This window comes from Gigantopelta aegis, chromosome 9, assembly GCF_016097555.1.
Source record: "Gigantopelta aegis isolate Gae_Host chromosome 9, Gae_host_genome, whole genome shotgun sequence".
NCBI lineage: Eukaryota > Metazoa > Mollusca > Gastropoda > Neomphalida > Peltospiridae > Gigantopelta > Gigantopelta aegis.
In genome coordinates this window covers 75475595-75496800 of record NC_054707.1, presented here as the reverse complement: position 1 = coordinate 75496800, position 21206 = coordinate 75475595, and the positions used below count along the sequence as shown (strand labels likewise).

At 34.5% G+C, this 21206-nt stretch overlaps 1 protein-coding gene across 1 annotated transcript in view; it reads left to right on the top strand.

The window, feature by feature from the left end:
• LOC121380436 (PHD finger protein 21A-like) overlaps positions 1-21206 on the top strand; it is a 44316-nt gene that overhangs the window by 10926 nt on the left and 12184 nt on the right. The window contains exons 4-10 of the mRNA XM_041509249.1: positions 11635-11832; positions 12990-13289; positions 15929-16087; positions 16733-16784; positions 17467-17543; positions 18134-18191; positions 21036-21133. Coding sequence (XP_041365183.1) covers positions 11635-11832; positions 12990-13289; positions 15929-16087; positions 16733-16784; positions 17467-17543; positions 18134-18191; positions 21036-21133 — 942 coding nt within the window. The remainder of the gene's footprint in view (positions 1-11634; positions 11833-12989; positions 13290-15928; positions 16088-16732; positions 16785-17466; positions 17544-18133; positions 18192-21035; positions 21134-21206) is intronic.

The following is a 21206-nucleotide window of genomic DNA, read 5'->3' as shown; positions in this document are numbered from 1 at the left end:
ACATGAAACCACACATTAAATGTTTTGCACACACAATTAACTTGGCAGCACAGCAGGTGCTAAAAATCAACGAGGTTCATCGCTTATTGGGATGTGTGAAGAGAATAGTGACGTTTTTTCACAAAAGTACAACTTCAAATCACCAGCTAAAACTAAAGCAAGAACTGTTACAGTTACCGAAGCATCAACTGTTGACTGAGGTGAAAACCCGTTGGAACAGTGCATACGACATGTTGGAGCGTTATCTAGAACAACAGCCAGCTATAATGGCCGCACTCATGTCTCGGGAGCTGTCACGCGATGCAGACCTGGACACGCTGACTACTACTGACATATGTACAGCAGAACAGTTGGTGGCCTTGTTAAAACCTTTGAGGACCATCACAACTATATTATGTGATGCCAGTCAACCTACTGTCTCCATGGTTTGGCCTCTTCTCACAAATCTCAAAACAAGTTTTCAGCCAAAGGAAACAGAATCTAGAATTATAAAAGATGCAAAGCAAGTTGTACTTGCGGATTTGGAAAAACGGTACACAGATCCTGAAATCCAGAGGTTCATGCTACAAGCAAGTGCAATTGATCCTAGATTCAAACTGTTGCCATTCATCAAACCAGAGTTGAGATTTGATATATTCAATTCACTGGTAGAGTTAGCCGACAAATTGGACTGCAGCCGCACTATTCAGTTGAATGCTGTTAAAACTGAACCTGGAATAGTAGAACCAGCCATTACAGAGGATTCGCCCTTGCCTGTATTACCTAGCTTACCAGACCAGCTTGATACCCCCTCTGTTTCACATCCAAAACCTGTTGCTGTGGAACGGCCTCACGGAGAACCCAAGTTGAAGAAGACAGCACTGGACTCTCTCCTTGGTGATGTTTTCATCACAAAAATCGGTGATGGACATAAAACCAAAATTCAGGTAATTGAAGATGAACTAACAAGATTTAAGGCAGAGGACCCGACTGGGTTAAACGACTGCCCTCTTACGTGATGGAAACAACACAGTGTTTTTTTTCCACATCTAAGTAATGTAGCCAAGCATCTACTATGCATTCCAGCAACAAACGACTGCCCTCTTACGTGGTGGAAACAACACAGTGTTTTTTTTCCACATCTAAGTAATGTAGCCAAGCATCTACTATGCAAGTGTGCCAAGTGAGCGCGTCTTCAGCACTGCTGGTGATGTGGTTACAGCACAGAGAGCTGCACTTTCCTCTGAACATGTGGACATGTTAGTGTTTCTTAAAAAGAATGTGGTCCTGGATTAGACAATAAACACAAACTTGATAGGTCCTGTGTAATCACTAATCAGGTTTTACTTTAAAAATAAATACTTTTTTTTCCTTTCAGCAAAGCCTTTGTACTTGTGTAATGTGTATTCATGGATGTGAATACATATTCGTATTCGTCACCTCATATTCGTGATATGTATCGTATTCGCCACCATGTGTATTCGTCACACCCCTAGTCACTAATGAGTTTACAATAATTATTAATGAAAATAAAACATGTTTATATGATTTATGTAATTTTGTTATTAAGTACTTTTTAACAAATACAAATAAATAATGATTTAAAGTACACACATGCACTCTATAAGCACTGACCTATAAACGTAATACTGTAAACATATTAATTAATGTTAGACATATATATATTTTTTTTTTTCATTTTCATTTTTTTTTGGGGGGGGGGGGGGGAATAATAGATCTGGATAATACCGGTATTTAAACATTACTGTCTCTTTTTCTTGATAGTTTTGGGTAGAAGAATGATTTTTTTTTAATTTTTAAAACTCTGGATAATATAAATTAATCATAAAATTTTATTTATTTATTTTTATATAACGACACCCCAGTACATTGTTTATGTATTGGTTGTTTATTTGTAAGTGAATTACAAGTCTTTAAAAAACCCAAAAAACTTTGATGGATTATTATTCTGTCAGGGTTTTAGATCTCATTACTTTGAGCACAACTTTTTTTGTCTGTTCTGAGCACTCTTAGTGTTAGATCTTGTTAGTATAGTAATGTTAACAGCTGGTAAAGATGTTGCTGAAATCCATTTCAATTTATATCAGTCAAATTAAGCTTAATATTTTAGAGGTATTGAGATAAAAATATTTTTGAGGTTAGCATATAACATTATTTATACTCAATTTGGGCCTGCTTGTTTTGGGTATATATACTTTGGGCACAATTTTAGACCTTTCGTCTTGATGTTGGTGAAGTCAAAAAGTTCCATGTATATAAAGTTATATAATTCTGAATTTTTACCAAAAATAATTGAAACCCTCAAAAACATTTCCACAATGTGGTTAGATATGTATTATGGTTATGGAGTGTTTTGCTGTAAGATCCAGCATTGAGACACAGATGCATGCACACCCACACACACACAGTCAAAAAAAATCTGTACACTACAATATTTTTGTATTTATGTATTTTTACAACTTTAGCATCCATGTGATATATCTAGATTAGGTGTAACTTATGTTTGAGACATAACAACCACTGAATAAACAGTTTACTGGGGTGCCATTAAAAAAGTATTTTCCAGGTATTCAGACCCCTGGAATTTTTTTTAAAAGCCCTGGAAAATGAACCAAAATGGTGCTTAAAAGTCCTGGAAAATGAAAATATTTTAAGTGTATGAACCCTGTAATATTTATAGCTGATGTTCTTGATGCTCATGTAGTAAACTGCTACATAACAGCCAATTTAGTGCTCATTTGAAGGGTAGAAATAGTAATAAAAAGCTGTCTATTTGCATTAAAACTACCTCTTTATAAACATTGATATAAATGTACTTTAGAACCAAGTTGCTTATGCCCATTGAAACTAAACTCCTATGACAAGTGGGGATGGGACGGTTTTTTTTTTTTAATTTTCGGTTTGATTTTTGGTATTTAGTCCATGTTTTGATTTATTCACGGTACTTTTCACAAGTAGTACAAGTATGCCAATTATCATACATACATTTTTATAAACTATTTTAAGAGCAAGATACTTTATTTTTAATGGTCATTTAAAATAATTGTAAATATAATTATATCTTGACTAGAAAACAAAAATTGCATTTTTACCATACCATGTTAGTGTGTTGGGTCTGGGATACTTGGGCAATGTGTCCCCATGATTGAATTCAGAGGGTTGGCAAAATAATTTGTGGGTGACAATGCTAGGGGTTCCAGGGATAGTCTCTTCCATATTTTTCTTTCAATTCAGATGTATTTAGGTGCATTCTGGTTTAATATATGGGTGTCGTGTACACACTATAGTAGTCTAAAAGACATATTTCTTTATTACATACCTATTCAGTCTTACTATAGTGATAAAGGCCTTTTGAAACCGTGTAATAAATGTATTCTGTATCGCACATATGTGCAATCTGGACCGGAACTTTTAAATAGGGAATTCCCTTTTTCTTTTTACAGCAGTTAGCGCCTTTTATTTACTTACGTCATATATGATTTACAAATGACGTCATATTGTATTTGAAACATTACACAAGGCTGCCGCAGAGTATAATTCTTAACGTTAAATGAATCCATGAAAGGAGTTTTGATCATAGATTTAACAAAGTGTTGTTATGACGTTAAATTAAAAACCGTTTTTGTAAAACATAAATGAAGGTATGTAATAAATACAGAACTTCACATACATTGTTCTCGCTTCCTATTTATTGTACTCGTTTATTTTGCGAAAGAACATACCTCTCGACCACTACGCGGTCTCATGGTATATATTCTTGCGCAAAATAAACTTGTGCAATAAATAGGAAGCGAAAACAACATATGTGAAGTTCTGTATATGTATTGTTTATTATTATTTTGATAATGTCAAATCTTTGATGAGATCTTTTTTTTTTTAAAGTATGGAATAACTCAAATAAGCACAAATACATAATATATAGGCCTACTGTTGATTATTTAACAAAACACAATTTATATAAAAAGGTATCACTGATTTAAAAAAAAAGATAAGCAAGCACATAATATATAATAGTGAATTATTTAACTAGCCATTATTTTTTTTTTTTTTTATCCTAGTCAAAGCATTTTAATAAATCATCTAATTTTTATACTGAAAAAATACATATATAGTTGTAAACATAAAGAAAAATTACCAAAATTTATGGAAGCTCTTAGTTTTATAAAATATTATCGAACAATAGAAAAATATATTTTAGGGTACAATGAAGACCGCTTCACAGAAAAATGGGGCATTTTACCTCCTTAAAATTAATACTTTAAGTAATAATAATAATAAGTCCATCAGTTCCACTTAGTTTATTTTTACGCTAATGGAAACATCCTTTCAGCTGGAGATAAAACATTTCCTTAATTTTCGTACTAATATAACTGTCCGTAACTAACGTAATAGAAGTACATAGCTATTTTTCATTATTATTATTTTGCGATGTTATTTCTTCAAATAAGATATATAATATTTATTATGCATATGTGTGTGTAGTATACCCAAGCCACGTGGGTATATAACACGTATGTAAATGTGGCATTTCATGGAAATTAAATTTTGAAAAAAAAATAAAATAATAGAAATCTTTTTATTTTGCTCGTACTAAAAGTAAAAAACCCAAAAAAAACAAATCTGCAAAGTTTTATTTAAAAAGTAAAGTGCAAAGTAGTTTGCATACATTGTAGTTCTGGAACTGCAGATAATTTCTCCCCGATAAAAACTTACAGAAATTAACGATGTTGAATCGTTTTAATATGACAGAAATTGGGCTCCATTTTATAATTCTTGAAGTTAACACATGTTTACTTTTTACAATTTTGACGACTGGGATGAAACATACTTAAAATGTTTATTCTCTCGGCAGATTAATCACTAAAGTCAGTCCCTATTTTGGGAGCTTACAATTTTTAAAGAATCTGCAAAACATTTGTGGGTCAGGGCAGGCACCAATCATCACCCATGCAAACATGCCAGGTTTAAGTGAATCGAGCACTGTGATTGGCCAAAAGACTTTACAAGTCACTGGAATTACCAGCAAGGTGCGAAAATGTTTATACATATAAAAAAATAAAAAAATCGAACCGTGGTTCACAAATTGGGAAATGGTGCATCGAAATGTGCACCTAAAACTGCAATTTATGGTAACATCGAATAATCGTCCCATCCCTAATGACAAGTGGAATACTTAACAAAAATAAAAAATTCTGGCAGCTAAAAAATTGCACTGGCAAGTCAAAGTGCTGACAAGTGCACACCCTGCTAATGGCTGTTAATCAAAAGGTTGACACATTGAAATGACAACCGAACAGCCTATTACCTTTCTCACATGTAAATGTTACAAAACAAAGTAGCTTTACTGGACAAGTAGTAACACGTCGGTTACTGACAGTTTGTGACACAATTCAATGCATGGCCTATCGGAAAATTGTGGCTTGAGCTAAGACATCATGGCTGGTACATGGTATAATGTAGTGTTTTCCCTAGCTTGTTTTAGCATGGTGCGGCACCATGCCTCAATAGTCTAGTGCCATTTTGCCTTACTCACAGCGTCGTGCTGCCCTGAGATTAAAACAAGCCTTTTTCAATAATTCTAATATTGTCTTTATAAAACACTCAAAACAATTATTATTAATTAATAAAATATCCCTGCTATATATTTTGCCATTGATTTATTAAAAAAAGCACATTAATTACATTTATTTTTACTTCTATATATTTTTTTTTTATCTTTAATGAAAAACAAAAATGCCCTGAAAATAGCCCAAAAGTGTTTAGTCTACCATGCCGTGCCAAATTTCTAGCGAAAACACTATAATGTACTTGGTTTATATACAACAGCTATATACTGTACAGTAACAGTGTTCGGGATTAAAAAGTTTGGGCAGTATCCCAATTGGATACTAACATTTCAAAATCTGGTATCCCACCTGAGAATTTGGTATCCCACTTAAATGAAATTCATAAATAACATTGTAACAAACTTAGACAACACTGATCTCGTTCCCAGTCTATTGCAACACTGCAATCAAAATCCCGGAACTCGTGAAATTTGCAAATGGAATCTATTTTTGAATAATACTAACATAAATTAATATTTATCAGTAATTTATAAGTGTTTTTGACATTATTAATGATCAAATCTACCTGTATAAATTTTCTGCAGATGTGGAATCAATATCTCAAATAAAATTTGAAGGAAGGCAACATCCAACAAAAACAATAGCGACTTAGCGGTTCCCAGTCTATTGCTATGCCGCTATTGCTCCAGTGTAGCATTAGACTGGGTACGAATTGGGGGAGATATTGTTAAGGCATAGCATTAGACTGGGTACGACCTCGGAAATACTGTGACTTAACTTCACCAGTAAATGACGACTTTCATTGTTTAGCAAAAAATTAAAACTCAGGATTAAAAAACCCAACAAGATTATATGGTATCGCGGTGGGATACTGGGTTCTTGAAGTCTGGTATCCAAAATTTAATTCTGGTATCCCCAGGATATCGGGATACCGATGATCTCAAACACTGAGTAATATATTTAATAGTTATTTGTGCCTTAAATTACAGCCTATGGATTGTCCATAATACAGTACCACAAAAACAACTTGTCCTTATATCTGGGTCCAGAAACATCATTATCCTCCTTTCAAAAAATAATTGGCCAGAGCTCTGTTTGAAATGTCTTGCTTGCTATGACAGATTTAATTATATATTTGGTTCATGCAAGTATGAACTAAAAAAACATAACATGCACAAGTTTGTATGACTTGCTATGTGGTCAATTCTTAAATATTGTATTGGTAATACACAAATGTATATACCTGTTGTATATAAAATGTTTTATATAGTACCTGCTTATATCAAAAAGATGTGTTTGTACAGCAGGAATTGACTTACAATTCAATTTTTAGTAAAACTTAAATTAATTGACATTGTTCTCTAGTATCCAAAGTTTGAAAACTAAACGCTTGTTACTTAGATCTGTGAACATGTCCACTGGTCTAGTTATGATTTAAGATCCTCGCCAGCAGTTACATTGCTTCATCATGTAGTAATTACTACTGTACATCATGTAATATACTGTCAGATAATTAAAATAACATCTATTCCCACATGTGTTAGCTTGAATTTTGGTGTGTTCAACTTGAAAAGAAGCCTCAGCTGAAAAAGTCAAGGGTTGTCTGTAGTGTCCGCAGCTGTTCATTAGCACACAGCAGTCTGTGATTTTTCTGTGCTCATTGTGTTTTTTAAGTGCTAATCTCTCTTGCTGGGTGTGTTTTTTTTTTTATCGAGAAGAATATGCATGAAGCCAACAAAAAAAATACAAGTTTAGTTTTTATATTTCAAAATGTATCGGATCCCACCCGCCCTCGGTCCCTCATTCACAGCTGTCTCTGTCTCTCTCTCTGTCTCTCTCTGTCTCTGTCTGTCTGTCTCTGTCTCTCTCTCTGTCTGTCTGTCTCTGTCTCTCTCTCTGTCTCTGTCTCTCTCTCTCTCTCTGTCTCTCTCTCTCTCTCTGTCTCTCTCTCTCTCTCTCTCTCTGTCTCTCTCTCTCTCTCTCTCTCTCTCTCTGTCTTTCTCTCTGTCTTTCTCTTCCCTCCCTCCCTCCCATCCATCTATATATCCTTTGAATCATATTTTATTTGTACAAATGCAGAAATTACTTGCCGATAAATAAAAATGTTACTTATTACTGTTGGCTGCCAGTGAATTCTTTTTCTTTCTCCAATTGCGACCATGGCTGTCATCTGATAAATCCATCTACATACACAATCTGTTGTTTCTACACAGGAGGAAATCAGTGCTGTTGTAACTTTCCTTCAAATAGGATTTACAATGTAAATAACAATATGAAAAAATAAATGTACTGTAGTCAGAAATGTTTCATTTGGTTCATACAATGTTATCCCCCCTTGAACCTCCCCCCAGAAAACCCCCACACCCTCACATATCCTGCAAAAACTACAACAACCAACCAATAAACCCCAAACAAAATAAACAAAGAAACACAAAAACAACATAAAACCCACTATAAAACAATAAAAACAAATCCATTTAAATGTAAATATATAAAATTTATATCTTGCATATTGGGAAGCAATATTTAAAAAGCTTTTGATGTGTTATTTTATTCTTGACACATTAATATTAAGTACTTGAAAGAAAGAAAAATGTTTTATTTAACGAGGCACTCAACACATTTTAGTTACAGTTATATGGCGTCAGATATATGGTTAAGGACCACACAGATTTTGAGAGGAACCCCACTGTCGCCACTACATGGGCTACTCTTTCTGATTAGCAGCAAGGGATCTTTTATTTGCACTTCCCACAGGCAGGATAGCACAAACCATGGCCTTTGTTGAACCAGTGTGGATCACTGGTCGGTGCAAGTGGTTTACACCTACCCATTGAGCCTTGCGGAGCACTCACTCAGGGTTTGGAGTCGGTATCTGGATTAAAAATCCCATGCCTCGACTGGGATCCGAACCCAGTACCTACCAGCCTGTAGACCGATGGCCTAACCACGATGCCACCGAGGCGGGTATATTAAATACTTGAAACATTTATTTTTGTGTGCAGATGCCAATGTTACATACATGTACTGTACATAGAGAATACCAAACAAGTTGCTGTGGGAGACCATTTATATTACAATGAGTGTGTTTTTAATCATACATCACGAGCGAAATACGATTAAAAACACATGAGTATCACACAAGAACACGTATAGTATTTTATTTATTACACTGCACACCAATGAACAAAAATCAAACAGAATTACTTCCAAATAACTAAACAGGACATGAAAATTAACAGATTAAAGACTGGGAAAATGATGTTGCTAAATGACATCATTTAGCAAAATGATGTAATGTAATGTTGTAGTCACTTCATTTAACTATTTATCACTGAAACTGCATTCCTACACTACACCAAAATGAAGTTTACACAAACAATAATTATAAACATTCAAGGCTAAACAAAATTATTAATATATATATTTTGTTAAATTATGCTGGTAACATTAATTATAAGAACTGACAGCAAGTATCTTTTCAATTTAAAAATATGAATCTAAAGAAACCATGTGCACACTTTCTACATGAAGATCTATGCGTTGTATTCCACAATGTGAAGAGATGATAAACATCACATGGGTATCTTTTTCACCACGCTGTAATAAAAACATTTATCTCTCCCCTCATTTTTACCCATATTCCTCCCCCCCCCCCCCCCCCCCCCCAAGTTTAAAAGTGTATTTGCAAAGTTTTATGGAAACTACACAGGCAAGTTGACAGAAGTAGCCTGTAATTTAGCTGGCTGCCATCGGAAAATTTGCTTGAACAAACGTTTATTTTATTTTCATGTACATGCAAGTTTTCCAATCTCAAAGTGAAGGAGACCGAATGTAATTGGTGGTTGGTAGTGGTTTTTAGCGTCTGATTACTCCTCAAAACCAATGTCTAGAACAAATTGCTTTCTTTCTTAAATTCTTTTATGGAGAAATGCACGGTTAAGACTCGATAAGAACATGTTTTGATCCTTGAAAGAAACCAGAGAACTTTACATTAGATGGTACATTTTTTAAAAACAACAACATTATTACACTTGTTAACTGTCAGTCATAGAGAATATACATGTATGATTATTGAGAAAGAATCAAAATCAGAAATTATTGGATATACTGTCATGATTACAATCATTATAGATGTACATGTACATAACTAAATGTATCAATGTGATGATTTGGGAAAAGTTGCTTTTAAAGTTTATGTTACAGTCTATTAAAAATGGTAGAATGATTGTTTTGTTTGTGTGTCACTCATGCATAACTTATTCTTTTGTGCATATACTTTAGTACATAATTTTTATGATCATGCAAAAAAGATATGTGTTATAGGCCTGGTGATTTGAAATATCAAGGTAGACTAAAACATCCCACTTAATCAGTTTTTTATGAGTTAGGTGGGCCTCCCTAAAAATAAGTTGATTCAGTTGTCTGTATTTGAAAGCTTTTCAATGATATTCCCCATTTTAACTTAATCTTCTTCTGCATTCTAAAATTATACTTGTGCAGTGATTACTTATTTGCTCAACTGTATAAAACTTACTATATATATATATATACTGAGTTCCAGACGATTAATTATTAACAAGTTCAGGGGACCTCTTATTAAAGGTATGGTAGGTTAAGAATGATTAAACAGAACACAAATACTTTAATTTCAACTTCATGATTTTATTTTTCTGTAAGTATTTAACTGTTGGGACTGGTCAGCAGATGGTGGGACAGTACTAACATTAACACTTTTCAACATCATAGCAGTTTGTAGCCATCCTGGTTGGCACTTTACGTAGGCAATGCCAGGCAGGGACAACTGTCTGCTTTAAAACGCAAGGCCAGGTGTGACATGAATTGTCAGAGGTGTCAGTTGTTTTATTTATATGTAAAACACAGGTGCTTGTTTTTTTCCCATCACAAATCTTTTTATAAAATAGACAAGTTTTCAAGAATTCCTTATTTCTTTCTCTGTCTTTTCTTTACATTTTAAATATTTCCAGCTCAAACAGTTAAAACATTTATTTTAATTTTAACATACGCACACGCACACGCACACACGCGCTCACACACACACACACACACACACATCAAAATAATTAAATTATCATACATACATACATCAAAATAATTAAATTGTCTGACATTCCTTCTTGATATTCTATCTGATAAGCTGCAAATTCTGGTGGCCTGAATTTAAACCTCCTTGGCCAAACATGATTGACTCAAACTAATGTGTTAATATAAACGTAAAATAGTTGCCAGTCTGACAGGATGACAAGCCAAAAAAAAAAAAATCTCCCTGCCTGTGATGGTGTTGACAAATCTCCCTGCCCGTGATGGTGTTGACAAATCTCCCAGCCCATGATGGTGTTGACAAATCTCTTTGCCCGTGATGGTGTTGACTAATCTCCCTGCCCTTGATGGTGTTGACTGGCAAAAACAACTTGGGACGGCAGTATTTCCACCCCTGTGCAGTATTCAGTAAAAGACTGTTGTAAATTGTGTAACCGTCATGTGTACTACTAGATTATCTGAATCTACACAGAACTGTTCTTTATTCTGTTACATATAACTGCTGCAATTTGATTTTAATTAAAGATATATAGTGCATTTGATTTTAATGTTTCTGGTACAGTCCATTTTTATATTTTCAAATATTATACTAAACATGATTATTCATAAGCCTAATAGAAGCATATGACTTGTTCATCTGAAGTTATTTACATATGTAGAAGAATTCATATCCATTAATCCACAAGGATCATTTTTGGGTAGGTTATAAAAACAGTCGAAAAATGGTAAAAATAGAATTTGCTATTTGCCAGAATTGTAAACAGAATGTCAAAATCTGAAATTGAAAAACATCCCTTTTTTAATAGAATGATTATGTTTTATTATATAAAACAACAACAAAACATAATTTTTATTTGTTTAATGAAAATGTAACACTCTTTTTAAAAAAATGTGCAGTTCAGTTCACCATTTGATATTGACAATTCCTATTTGTCGCAGATATATTATATATTTTTATATATCTATTTTGTACAATTTTATAAAATGCTTTGTTTTCACTTTTCAGAAAACTATTGTTCAGAATTTAAGAAAGGAGCTGGTGAAACAACAACCGTTGCAAGTATTGGCATCCAAACCAGTCAGCAATCCTGCTAGTCAAGCGAGAATACTGCCACGACCTCCGCAAATACAGACCCAGGCCATCCTTCTACCCACCAACATGCCATCGGCCTTCAGTCTTACGGTTCCAGCCGCACACGTCAAGGTAAGGCCACAGCTTGAGATGGGTATTGTGCAAAATTCCACCAAGGTGGGGATCGGGGCTTACCCTGTCCATTGCCAAATTAGCCATAAATGTTTTAATTTTCATACAGAGTGGCTACAACATTTATTATTTGGCTAATAAAATGGTCTTCAAATTAGCCACATTTAAATACTTTTTAAAGAAACACTACACAGTTGTGAAAATTGGCTAAACCAAACTTCTTTCCAGTGAGAGTCCTGGAGGCTGGTGCAATTACTTGCTTGTTTTGTTTCTTTCTCGGTGCTAAACAATATTTTCAAAAGTGAACAAACCATACTTTGGAAGGTGGGAGAGAGGGTTGTAAAACCCCAAAATGTCAACAAATATATTCCTGGCAAAAGCTACATTTATCCCTGTTGTATGATGTATAGACATAGGTTATAAAACAGTAGAAAAATTGTAAAAATAGAATTTGCTATCGTATAACCAAACATTTTTGTGGATTTTTATTTTCGTGGGTTTCGAGGATTAATTGGTAAGCTTTGGACATTTAAAACCTTGAAAATATCTGAACAAAGTATATAAAAAATATTCATTGTAACCACGCAGCTCTATGGTTGGTTGGTTGGTAGTATATTCCTCCACTGTCATCTTCGAAGCACTGCAGAAACGTAACAATTGACCAGACTATATTATATCCTGTCATGCGCAGGAAACTACAAACCATATTTACTAAAACATGAAATTTAAACTACTAACATTTCAGGTTTGTAAAACCACAAATATAAAAAACCCTCAAAATCTTTTTAGTCCCTAAACCACCAAAAGTTTAGACCATGACAGTATTTCTGCAAGAAACAAATTTCTGGGTATGGCGCTATGGAATTGAATGAAACCACAGTCAGCAGGGGTTATGGGGGGCCTCCTCCAGAAAGAAAATGGGTTACGTTTAGGTTTAGGGTTAAGAAAATCATACAGTAATGATATGAGTAATTAATTTTGTCAAAAGTTTAACTTTAAAAAAAAAATATGTAAAAACATTTGGGTATGGCGCCATACCCGTTTTACCCTCTGGCAGAAACCCTGCATGAAAATTTCCAGTTATACGGTATTTGCCAAAATTGTAAAGAGAAATGTAGAAATCTTTCAACTGAAATGTTTTGTGTGTTCTCTCCCAGGCTCAGGTTGTAACCAGTGTTCCTGTCCAACAGCTAACGGCACAGCAGCTCACAGCTCAGCTGGTCAGCAGTGGTCAGGCAGTCACCATCCAGCCGGCCAGCATTGGTCAGACGCTCCAAGCGACTGATCTGAGCTGCAAGATGGCGTGGGCGACGATGCCGCAGACGCTTACAGTGAACAACAACATTGCGCTGAAGGCAGTTCCACCGACTGCTCCCCCCCAAGTCACCCGTAGCTCCTCCCCACCGATCCGCGTCCCACAGTACCACATCAACACCAACAACAAACCCGCATTGCAGGTAAGACCACAAGAATTTATCCAGGATTTTTTGCCATGGTCCCCATGTCTGACGGGATTGAGAAAATTAGTGCATGTAAATCCTACTTGAGATATTTGTTTTAGGTTACCGAATGATGCGATACACCACTGGTAAATTAATTTATTACAGCAGACATAATTAGCTATGTATGTAATAAATATTGGGAATTTTCAGTGCCACTTTCTTTTGGGAAGGGGCCTGTGTTCGGACCCACAGCATGCCTGGATAAATCACTGGACATTCAAAAAAATCAAACTTGTGGAGTGTTCAGGAGTCGAGCACTCGCAAACAACTTAACTGGTCTAAAATTCATATCACATTCATCTAACGTTAGGCACAGCAAAAACCAGTCTAGCAGTCTTTTTTTTTTTATATATACATGTCCTATTACTTATTTAGTTAATAAACAGTCTACCATTATTAAGATATTTCTGACTAAAAGAGCATTTTTAACAATTAAATATTCATATTACATATATTTTTTCTTTAGAATAGTAGTGTCAGTATATTCAGTTTGTGTATGATGTTAATGCTTTTAGTAGCTCAAACTTCATTTAATTTTCTAATTAATATATTTAGAAAATTACATATTTATTGGAAACCGCATCATGACCAGAATCACATTGCATACACTGACATTATAATCAAGAAGGTGTCATTAAGAAAGAAAGAAAGAAATGTTTTATTTAATGACACACTCAACACATTTTATTTACGGTTATATGACATCAGACATATGGTTAAGGACCACACAGATTTTGAGAGGAAACCCGCTGTCGCCACTACATGGGCTACTCTTTCCGATTAGCAGCAAGGGATCTTTTATTTGCGCTTCCCACAGGCAGGATAGCACAAACCATGGCCTTTGTTGAACCAGTTATGGATCACTGGTCGGTGCAAGTGGTTTACACCTACCCATTGAGCCTTGCGGAGCACTCACTCGGGGTTTGGAGTCGGTATCTGGATTAAAAATCCCATGCCTCGACTGGGATCCTAACCCAGTACCTACAGCCTGTAGACCAATGGCCTAATCACGACGCCACCGAGGCCGGCGTGTCATTAAAGCTGCAGTCCCTAGAATATTTTTATTATTTAAGCATATAGAATAGATGATTCAGTTCTGTTTGGTACATAAAAGGTCCACCACATCGCTATAGTTTCACAATGCTCGCTTATCTACATTATCTAGGTCAACTACAAACAAATTAGTCAGCTTTGTTTTCCTTCATTTAGCGGGACGCCAGTAGAACTGGGACTTTATGTGAGTTGCGCAGGAGCTGAGCTGCTCGCGGTATTTTGAACAAATTTAACTGTCTTGATCGTGGGGTCGTCTCATATCTCCCAAACATATTTATATCCATAGAGGTGTGGTACAACACCTTTCCAGGGGTCGGTGGGTGATTTGCCTTGAAATTTTGACAATGGCCAACGGTTAGCATATGTGTTACATGTAAGGGGGTGTTAATAATTACGTAACGCTCTAGGGGTAGAGGAAGAGGGTGTTGTGTTTGATTTATGTAACATTTTTCAAGACTATATGTTATTTTTATTCATTACTTAGACGTAAAAAGGTGTTTTTTTGGAAATGCACGGTCAGTCTAGGATCGATCCCCATCGGCGGGTATATAAAAGGCCATGGTATGTGATAACCTGTCTGTGGGATGGTACATATAAACGATCCCTTGCAAAAAAAAAAAAAATGTAGCGGGTTTCCAAGGCGCGTGTGCAGGGATTTCAGCGGGGTTGGGGTTATAGACTCTGTTGAGCGAAGTTTATATGGGGCCATGCTCCCCCAGAAAACATTTTAAAAAATTTAAGCTTGGGCAGGTAAGGGTTTCGACCTCCAATACCCTCCCCCTGCACCTGATTCCTCTAAGATTATATGTCAAAATTACCAGATGTTTGACATCCAATTGATGTCGTTAAACAAAACAAAAACCCCCCCCAAAAAACCAAAACAAAACCACCTAACTTTACCCTTTCCAAATGAAAGAATATTTATTTGAATTTGTCGATTTTAACACAGGTAAAATTAAGAAGTGAAAATGTTCATTGTCTACTTTAGTATATTTTATTTTAAAAATATATACATGATCAATGTGTTACTAGTATACAAACTAAACTTTAAAAGTCTAACACTTTATAAAATATTAATTCTGAAATAGGAAAGTATGATTGTTGATAATACATTGTCAAGATCAAACCGGTTTTAACGAAAGACACTAGTACCGTATCCTCAACCGAATATTCTTCGTACAGCGCAAGATTTCTCATTTAATTTTTTGAGACGAACCCTACAATTTGAAATCGTCAAACACACATGTTAACTGAAACTGACAACAGGCTGTCGTTTGTCCTTTGCCGAGCAATGGCGGCACAGGCAACGAATCGAGCGGATACTTTTGATGATCTCTGTTCATAGTGAACACACACAAGATTTTTAAAAGTGCATTTGAGCTTGTATTTCATATTTGTACATGATGTTATAATATGGTAACAGAGAATTAACTTTAATGTGAAATGTTAGTCATTAAAAAGACACTTGGTTGAAAACATGTTACAATCGCACAAAGCCGAGTCCAGTCTCTTTAATTCAAATGTCTTGTATCTGTTCGCAGGGTTCCCAAGCATTAAACAACCATAATGAAAACCGGATGCCTCCACCAGAAATATCAAAACATCGAAAACTTTCCGACTCAGATGTGTCTGGCAAAGACGTGAAAGATGTCAGAAGGACCATCGACAAACGACATAATAGCTCACCCGAAGAAAGGAAGGTGATTTTTACCTTGAGAATTTTGTTTGAGTTTCTTGAAGATAAACCTATTGTAGTGCTTCATTGCTCTCTGCAAAGCTGTTTTTTTTCTTCACCAAAATAGGTTAATGCTGAAACTGCATTAATATAATTTTCACTAGAATGTCTTAGTTACTTAACTTGTTAAATAGATATAAAGAATATACCTGATTTTTAAAAATTTATTTTTAAAATACAGGAATTGGTTGTGATTGGTTGAAATGTTTGATTGAGTGTAGTCACACTATATGGTTTAGGAGCAGGATTTAGCTCAGTTGGTTGAGTGCTCGCCCTGAGGTACTTACATTGGAGGATCGAACCACCTCGGTAGATCCATTCAGCTGATTGGGTTTTCTCTCATTTCAACCAGTACACTACAACTGGTCAAAGGCCGTGGTATGTACTTTCCTGTCTTATATGTGGAATCTGTATTACTGTAATGTTTTTTTCACAACTTGTGTCTGGACCAAATTTTTGGGAAATGTAACGGTAATTAAAGGTAGGAGAGTATTTTATTGTAGTTGTTAACAATTTGGTTTGGACTTAAGTAATTATGCAATTATTTTTATCATGTATTTTAGCAGTCTACAGTTTGATAATGCAAATCTCCATTAATTTTTTATTCCAGAAAATAGAGTTTATGGCTTGCCTCGATTTAGTATCACCTGACTCACTGAAAGGTAAATATGTAACAAATTTAGGAACATATTTAACTAGTTCGTCTTTATATAGATATATGTTACAGTACTGATTACATATATTTCCAATCTAATATGCAACACAAGTAGTGTAGGCATGATGGAACTGGGGCTGCCAATTTGAGGACGAAAATGTACATTTGTTTTTGGCTTACTTTTTAAAATAAAAATAAAAATATGTCTTGTGCCCCTCCCCTCTAGAGACTTTGCCCCCTCCATTAGAGTTTGTTCTCTCCACTCAAATAGCCAATTTCACAAAACATCGTATATTTACGTCTGCGACTATCCGTTAAACCGGTCATGTGTTTGGAATCTTATTTCACGCAGAAAATGACATTATTATGGAAGATGGAGCATTTTATTAACAAAAGAAAACAAAATATTTGTATTTTAAACTATATTTGGTTTATTGTTAATAATAAGAACTGTGGCTTAGTCATAGATTTACGTTTACAATGTTTTGTGAAATTGGGCCCAGATATTGTTCATATGAGCTTGTAGTGTACATATTCTGCAAAAAAATTTCACTTTAATGTAACAATTTGTGAATGGTACCAGATCCCTGGAATTAGTTTTAAATATTTGTTGTATTTGCAGCTTTGTGACTTAACTGTGATCTGATTTCTTTATTGAGTAAACTTGACGTATCTTATATTTATTGCAGAATTGCAGGGCAGAAGAACTGAAAGAAAACGACGATCAACCGCCAATCCTCAGTTTACATACCACTTTGAACAAGCAGTAGGTTAACTTATATTATTCACTAATAAATAGTTTTAAAGTTGAGGCTGAAATTTTATAGTGGAAAGCTTCAACTGTCTTCTAATTAGCAAAACTGCTAAGCTCCTTTGTTCCATTTAACAATATTGTATCTATTCAATGAGTAGGGGTGGGAAGTAGCCCGGTGATACGGTGCTTGACTGATGTGGTGTCAGTCTGTAATCAATCCCCATTGATGGGCCCTTTAATTGGGCTATTTCTTGTGCCAGTGCACCATGACTGGTATATCGAAGGCTGTCCTGTCTGTGTGGGATGGTGCAGATAAAACATCCCTTGCTACTAATGGAAAATGTAACAGGCTCCCTCTCTTAAGAATATATGTCAAAATTACCATTTAATTTTAATGTTTGACATCCAGTGACCAATGATTAATAAATCAATGTGCTCTAGTGGTGTTGTTAAACAAAACAAATTTGAACTTTTATTATCAGTTGTATAGTTGTTTTAATGAACATCATATAGCTTGAAGTTACCTCCCTTCTTTTTATAAAGTATATTAAAATTTATTCACTAGAAAAAGCTACATTACAGTATATCGATTGTATTTTCAGAGGAAAAGGGTTTCTAACTATTTGCTCAACTCACCTCATGGCATAAAACGACCAAGAGGTAAGTTTTCATGAAAACCTATATATCGGTCAGTCAATGTTTTGCATTTATGTCTATAAATTTTGAATGATTTATTCTGCATGAGGCTTGGTATTAGACTGTACCTTGCACCAGGCTCCCCCAAGAATATTTTTTTTTTGTCAATAATTTCTGTTTGGCCTGATGTAAAGTTTGAGCTTAAATTTTATTCAAATTCTTTATCCTACTAAACACTATATTTGATTATATTTTTGTTAAAGGGACATACCCTAGTTTTTAAACACCAAGGCATATTTTTGACTATTGTAACCGTTTTTGATAACTTAAATCATACTTTACTTAGATTTTATTGTTTAGATTATCAATTCCATACATTCGAAGTGTTATTGGTCATCCTGGTCTTTTTAATATCACAAAATGCATTTCTCATATTTTTAAAAACGCACGTGCATCTAAGAAGTAACACTTACGGAGTCGAGTTTTAGTCTATTTTTAGAGGGTATTTCACCATTTCAAAGTCACAGACTCCTGTTTCACTCTATTGTAACTTTATCCAAATGTGTTATTGGTTTGTAGATTAACTAAACTTAGTATTAATTTTCACGGGTTGAAACTAGGGTATGTCCTTTTAATTTGTCTCTATTAATTGAATACACTCGTGTCACCTTAGTCTGCGCGACACAAAAGTCTGCGCACGTTAATGACGTTACATTACGTCTTGAAACAAGTGTCGGGGTATGTTTGTAAACAAACAAACAACGTTAATTTAACTCACAAAACTGTTGTTAAAACAACACATCTTAATTGTGAATATATGTATAAAACTGGTCGATAACACTTTTATTGAAAAAAACCCCGCTGAATTAATGCACTAAAAGTATACTTTTGCCAGCCTTGATAACATGTTTTTCTATCACCTGTCAACACATGTCTGTCAACGTTGTAATGATCAACCTTGCATATCAACTTACATAAATTTACATAGAAGCTTCAATACATACCTTATTGTAATTTATGAATCGATAAATGAAATGAATGTCTTATTTTATCTGTTGACGTAAACATCCAAGCATACTTTGAATTTCCCTCCGAGTGACACAATGCAAAATGGCTGCACACAGACTTTGAAGATTGCACTTACAGCATGGCCTATTTTAGCTTTAGTTTGTTTCAAAATTATCATTGATTGTCCTATATGTCAAACGAACACTATTTGTGCTCATTTACACAGTTAATAACAGACAATTTTTGTTGAATAATGATGAATATTTTTACATTGACTTTTTTTTTTTATAGTTATTTTGTGTTGTCCAAACTAAGGAGCATGGGACACCATTTATATTTATCTCATTTGCACAATCTAAATGTTTCTGAAACAGGCTATAACAGGAAGTATTTGTTATTTAGAACTTACAAAAAGTCGAATCCATTGTTTGTTGCCGTTTTATGTAAACATTAGCGACAGAAGTGTTGTTTTAATGTTTGCTGCGCAGACTTATGTGCCGTCATGCAGGCCAGTAAATGCAGGGGGGTCCCACTAAAAATGTGCTCATTACTTGAGTTTAAAAAACATTAAAATTAAAATAACTTTAGTTGTAACACGTTTATTGTTCCATGTATTCCATTGTACTCTGGCAGTGTAACAAATATTTTTAAAGAAATATTTTAACTTTAAAATATAACACAAATGCTTAGGTGCGCAGACTTAGGTGCCACCAGTGTATCTGTTTTATATATATATGAAAGATAAAAAAGAAAAAAAAGAAGAGAAAATATAAGTTCACACTCCATGGAGCAAATAACATTCTGCACTATTAGTAAATATTGCTGTCAGACCTCTGTTTTTGAAATTACACAAAAATAGAACATTTTTGTTATTCACTGAAGAGCAAAATCGCAGTTAGTTCAAATGCGCTACTTTCCCACCTGCAGTTTTCATGTGTGTACATCTGTGTGAGTAAATCGCTGCCACAAGCTACTGTATAATATGTAATCAATTTTTCTCATTCCAACCAATGCATCACAACTGTTCAGAGGCTGTGGTATATACTTTTCTGTCTGTGGGAAAGTACATAAAAAAGATCCCTTGCTGCTAATGAAAAAATGCAGCGGGTTTCCTCTGATGACTACAAGTGAAAATTACCAAATGTTTGACATCCAACAGCCGATGATTAATACATCAATGTGCTCTAGTGGTGTCATTAAACAAAACGGATGTTTTTTTATTGTGGTATTAATCACAACTGTAATGCAGAGATCACTTCTCGGTCTCCTGATAACCTTTTGTATTAAGATATTAGTGACATAACTTGAACAGATAAATTATATTGCATTGCCTGAAAGCCATTTAAAAAGATGTTAATATTTTAAGTTTTTGTTTTCATTCCAAAGGACTTATACATTGTGTAAACTGGGAAAACAAATTAAACCGGGAAAACAAATTACGCATAAATATTTGCATTGTTTTTACCCAAATTTCGAAATTTATACGCAGGCGTTATTTTTATTGCAGATATTAACGGGTGTTTAAAAAAAATTACTCGTCGCAAACATTCACTTATAGTCCATCCCATCCTGCTTCAAAGATGTTTTTTGTAAATAAATTCAGTTTGTTTTGACATATGAAAAAAAGTAAAAGTGTTTTGTAAAAAAAAAAAAAAAAAAAAGGCGTTCCATTTGGGAAGGACCATAGGTGCATTATAGCGAAAAATGTATGTCGAAATATTAATCTGGTTTACAATATTTTAAAATTGAGTCTGTATAATATTATTCTGCACATTATTTTTTGAGCAAATACATTTATTATTAAAAAAATCAGAAGAAGGTAGTAATGATTATTTTGATGAGTTTATGTCGCATTTCCAGGTCGTCCACCCAAGCACGGTCCTTCTCCGACCAATAGTTGCCCCAATACGCCCGATTCTTCCGACAGTCCAGGTGATTGGAAGAATGGATTCCTGGAGGTTTGTAGTTTTCAACTCTTCTCACAACTGTTCTAGGTTTTTTCTTTATCATATTTAGTTTGTTAAATCATTT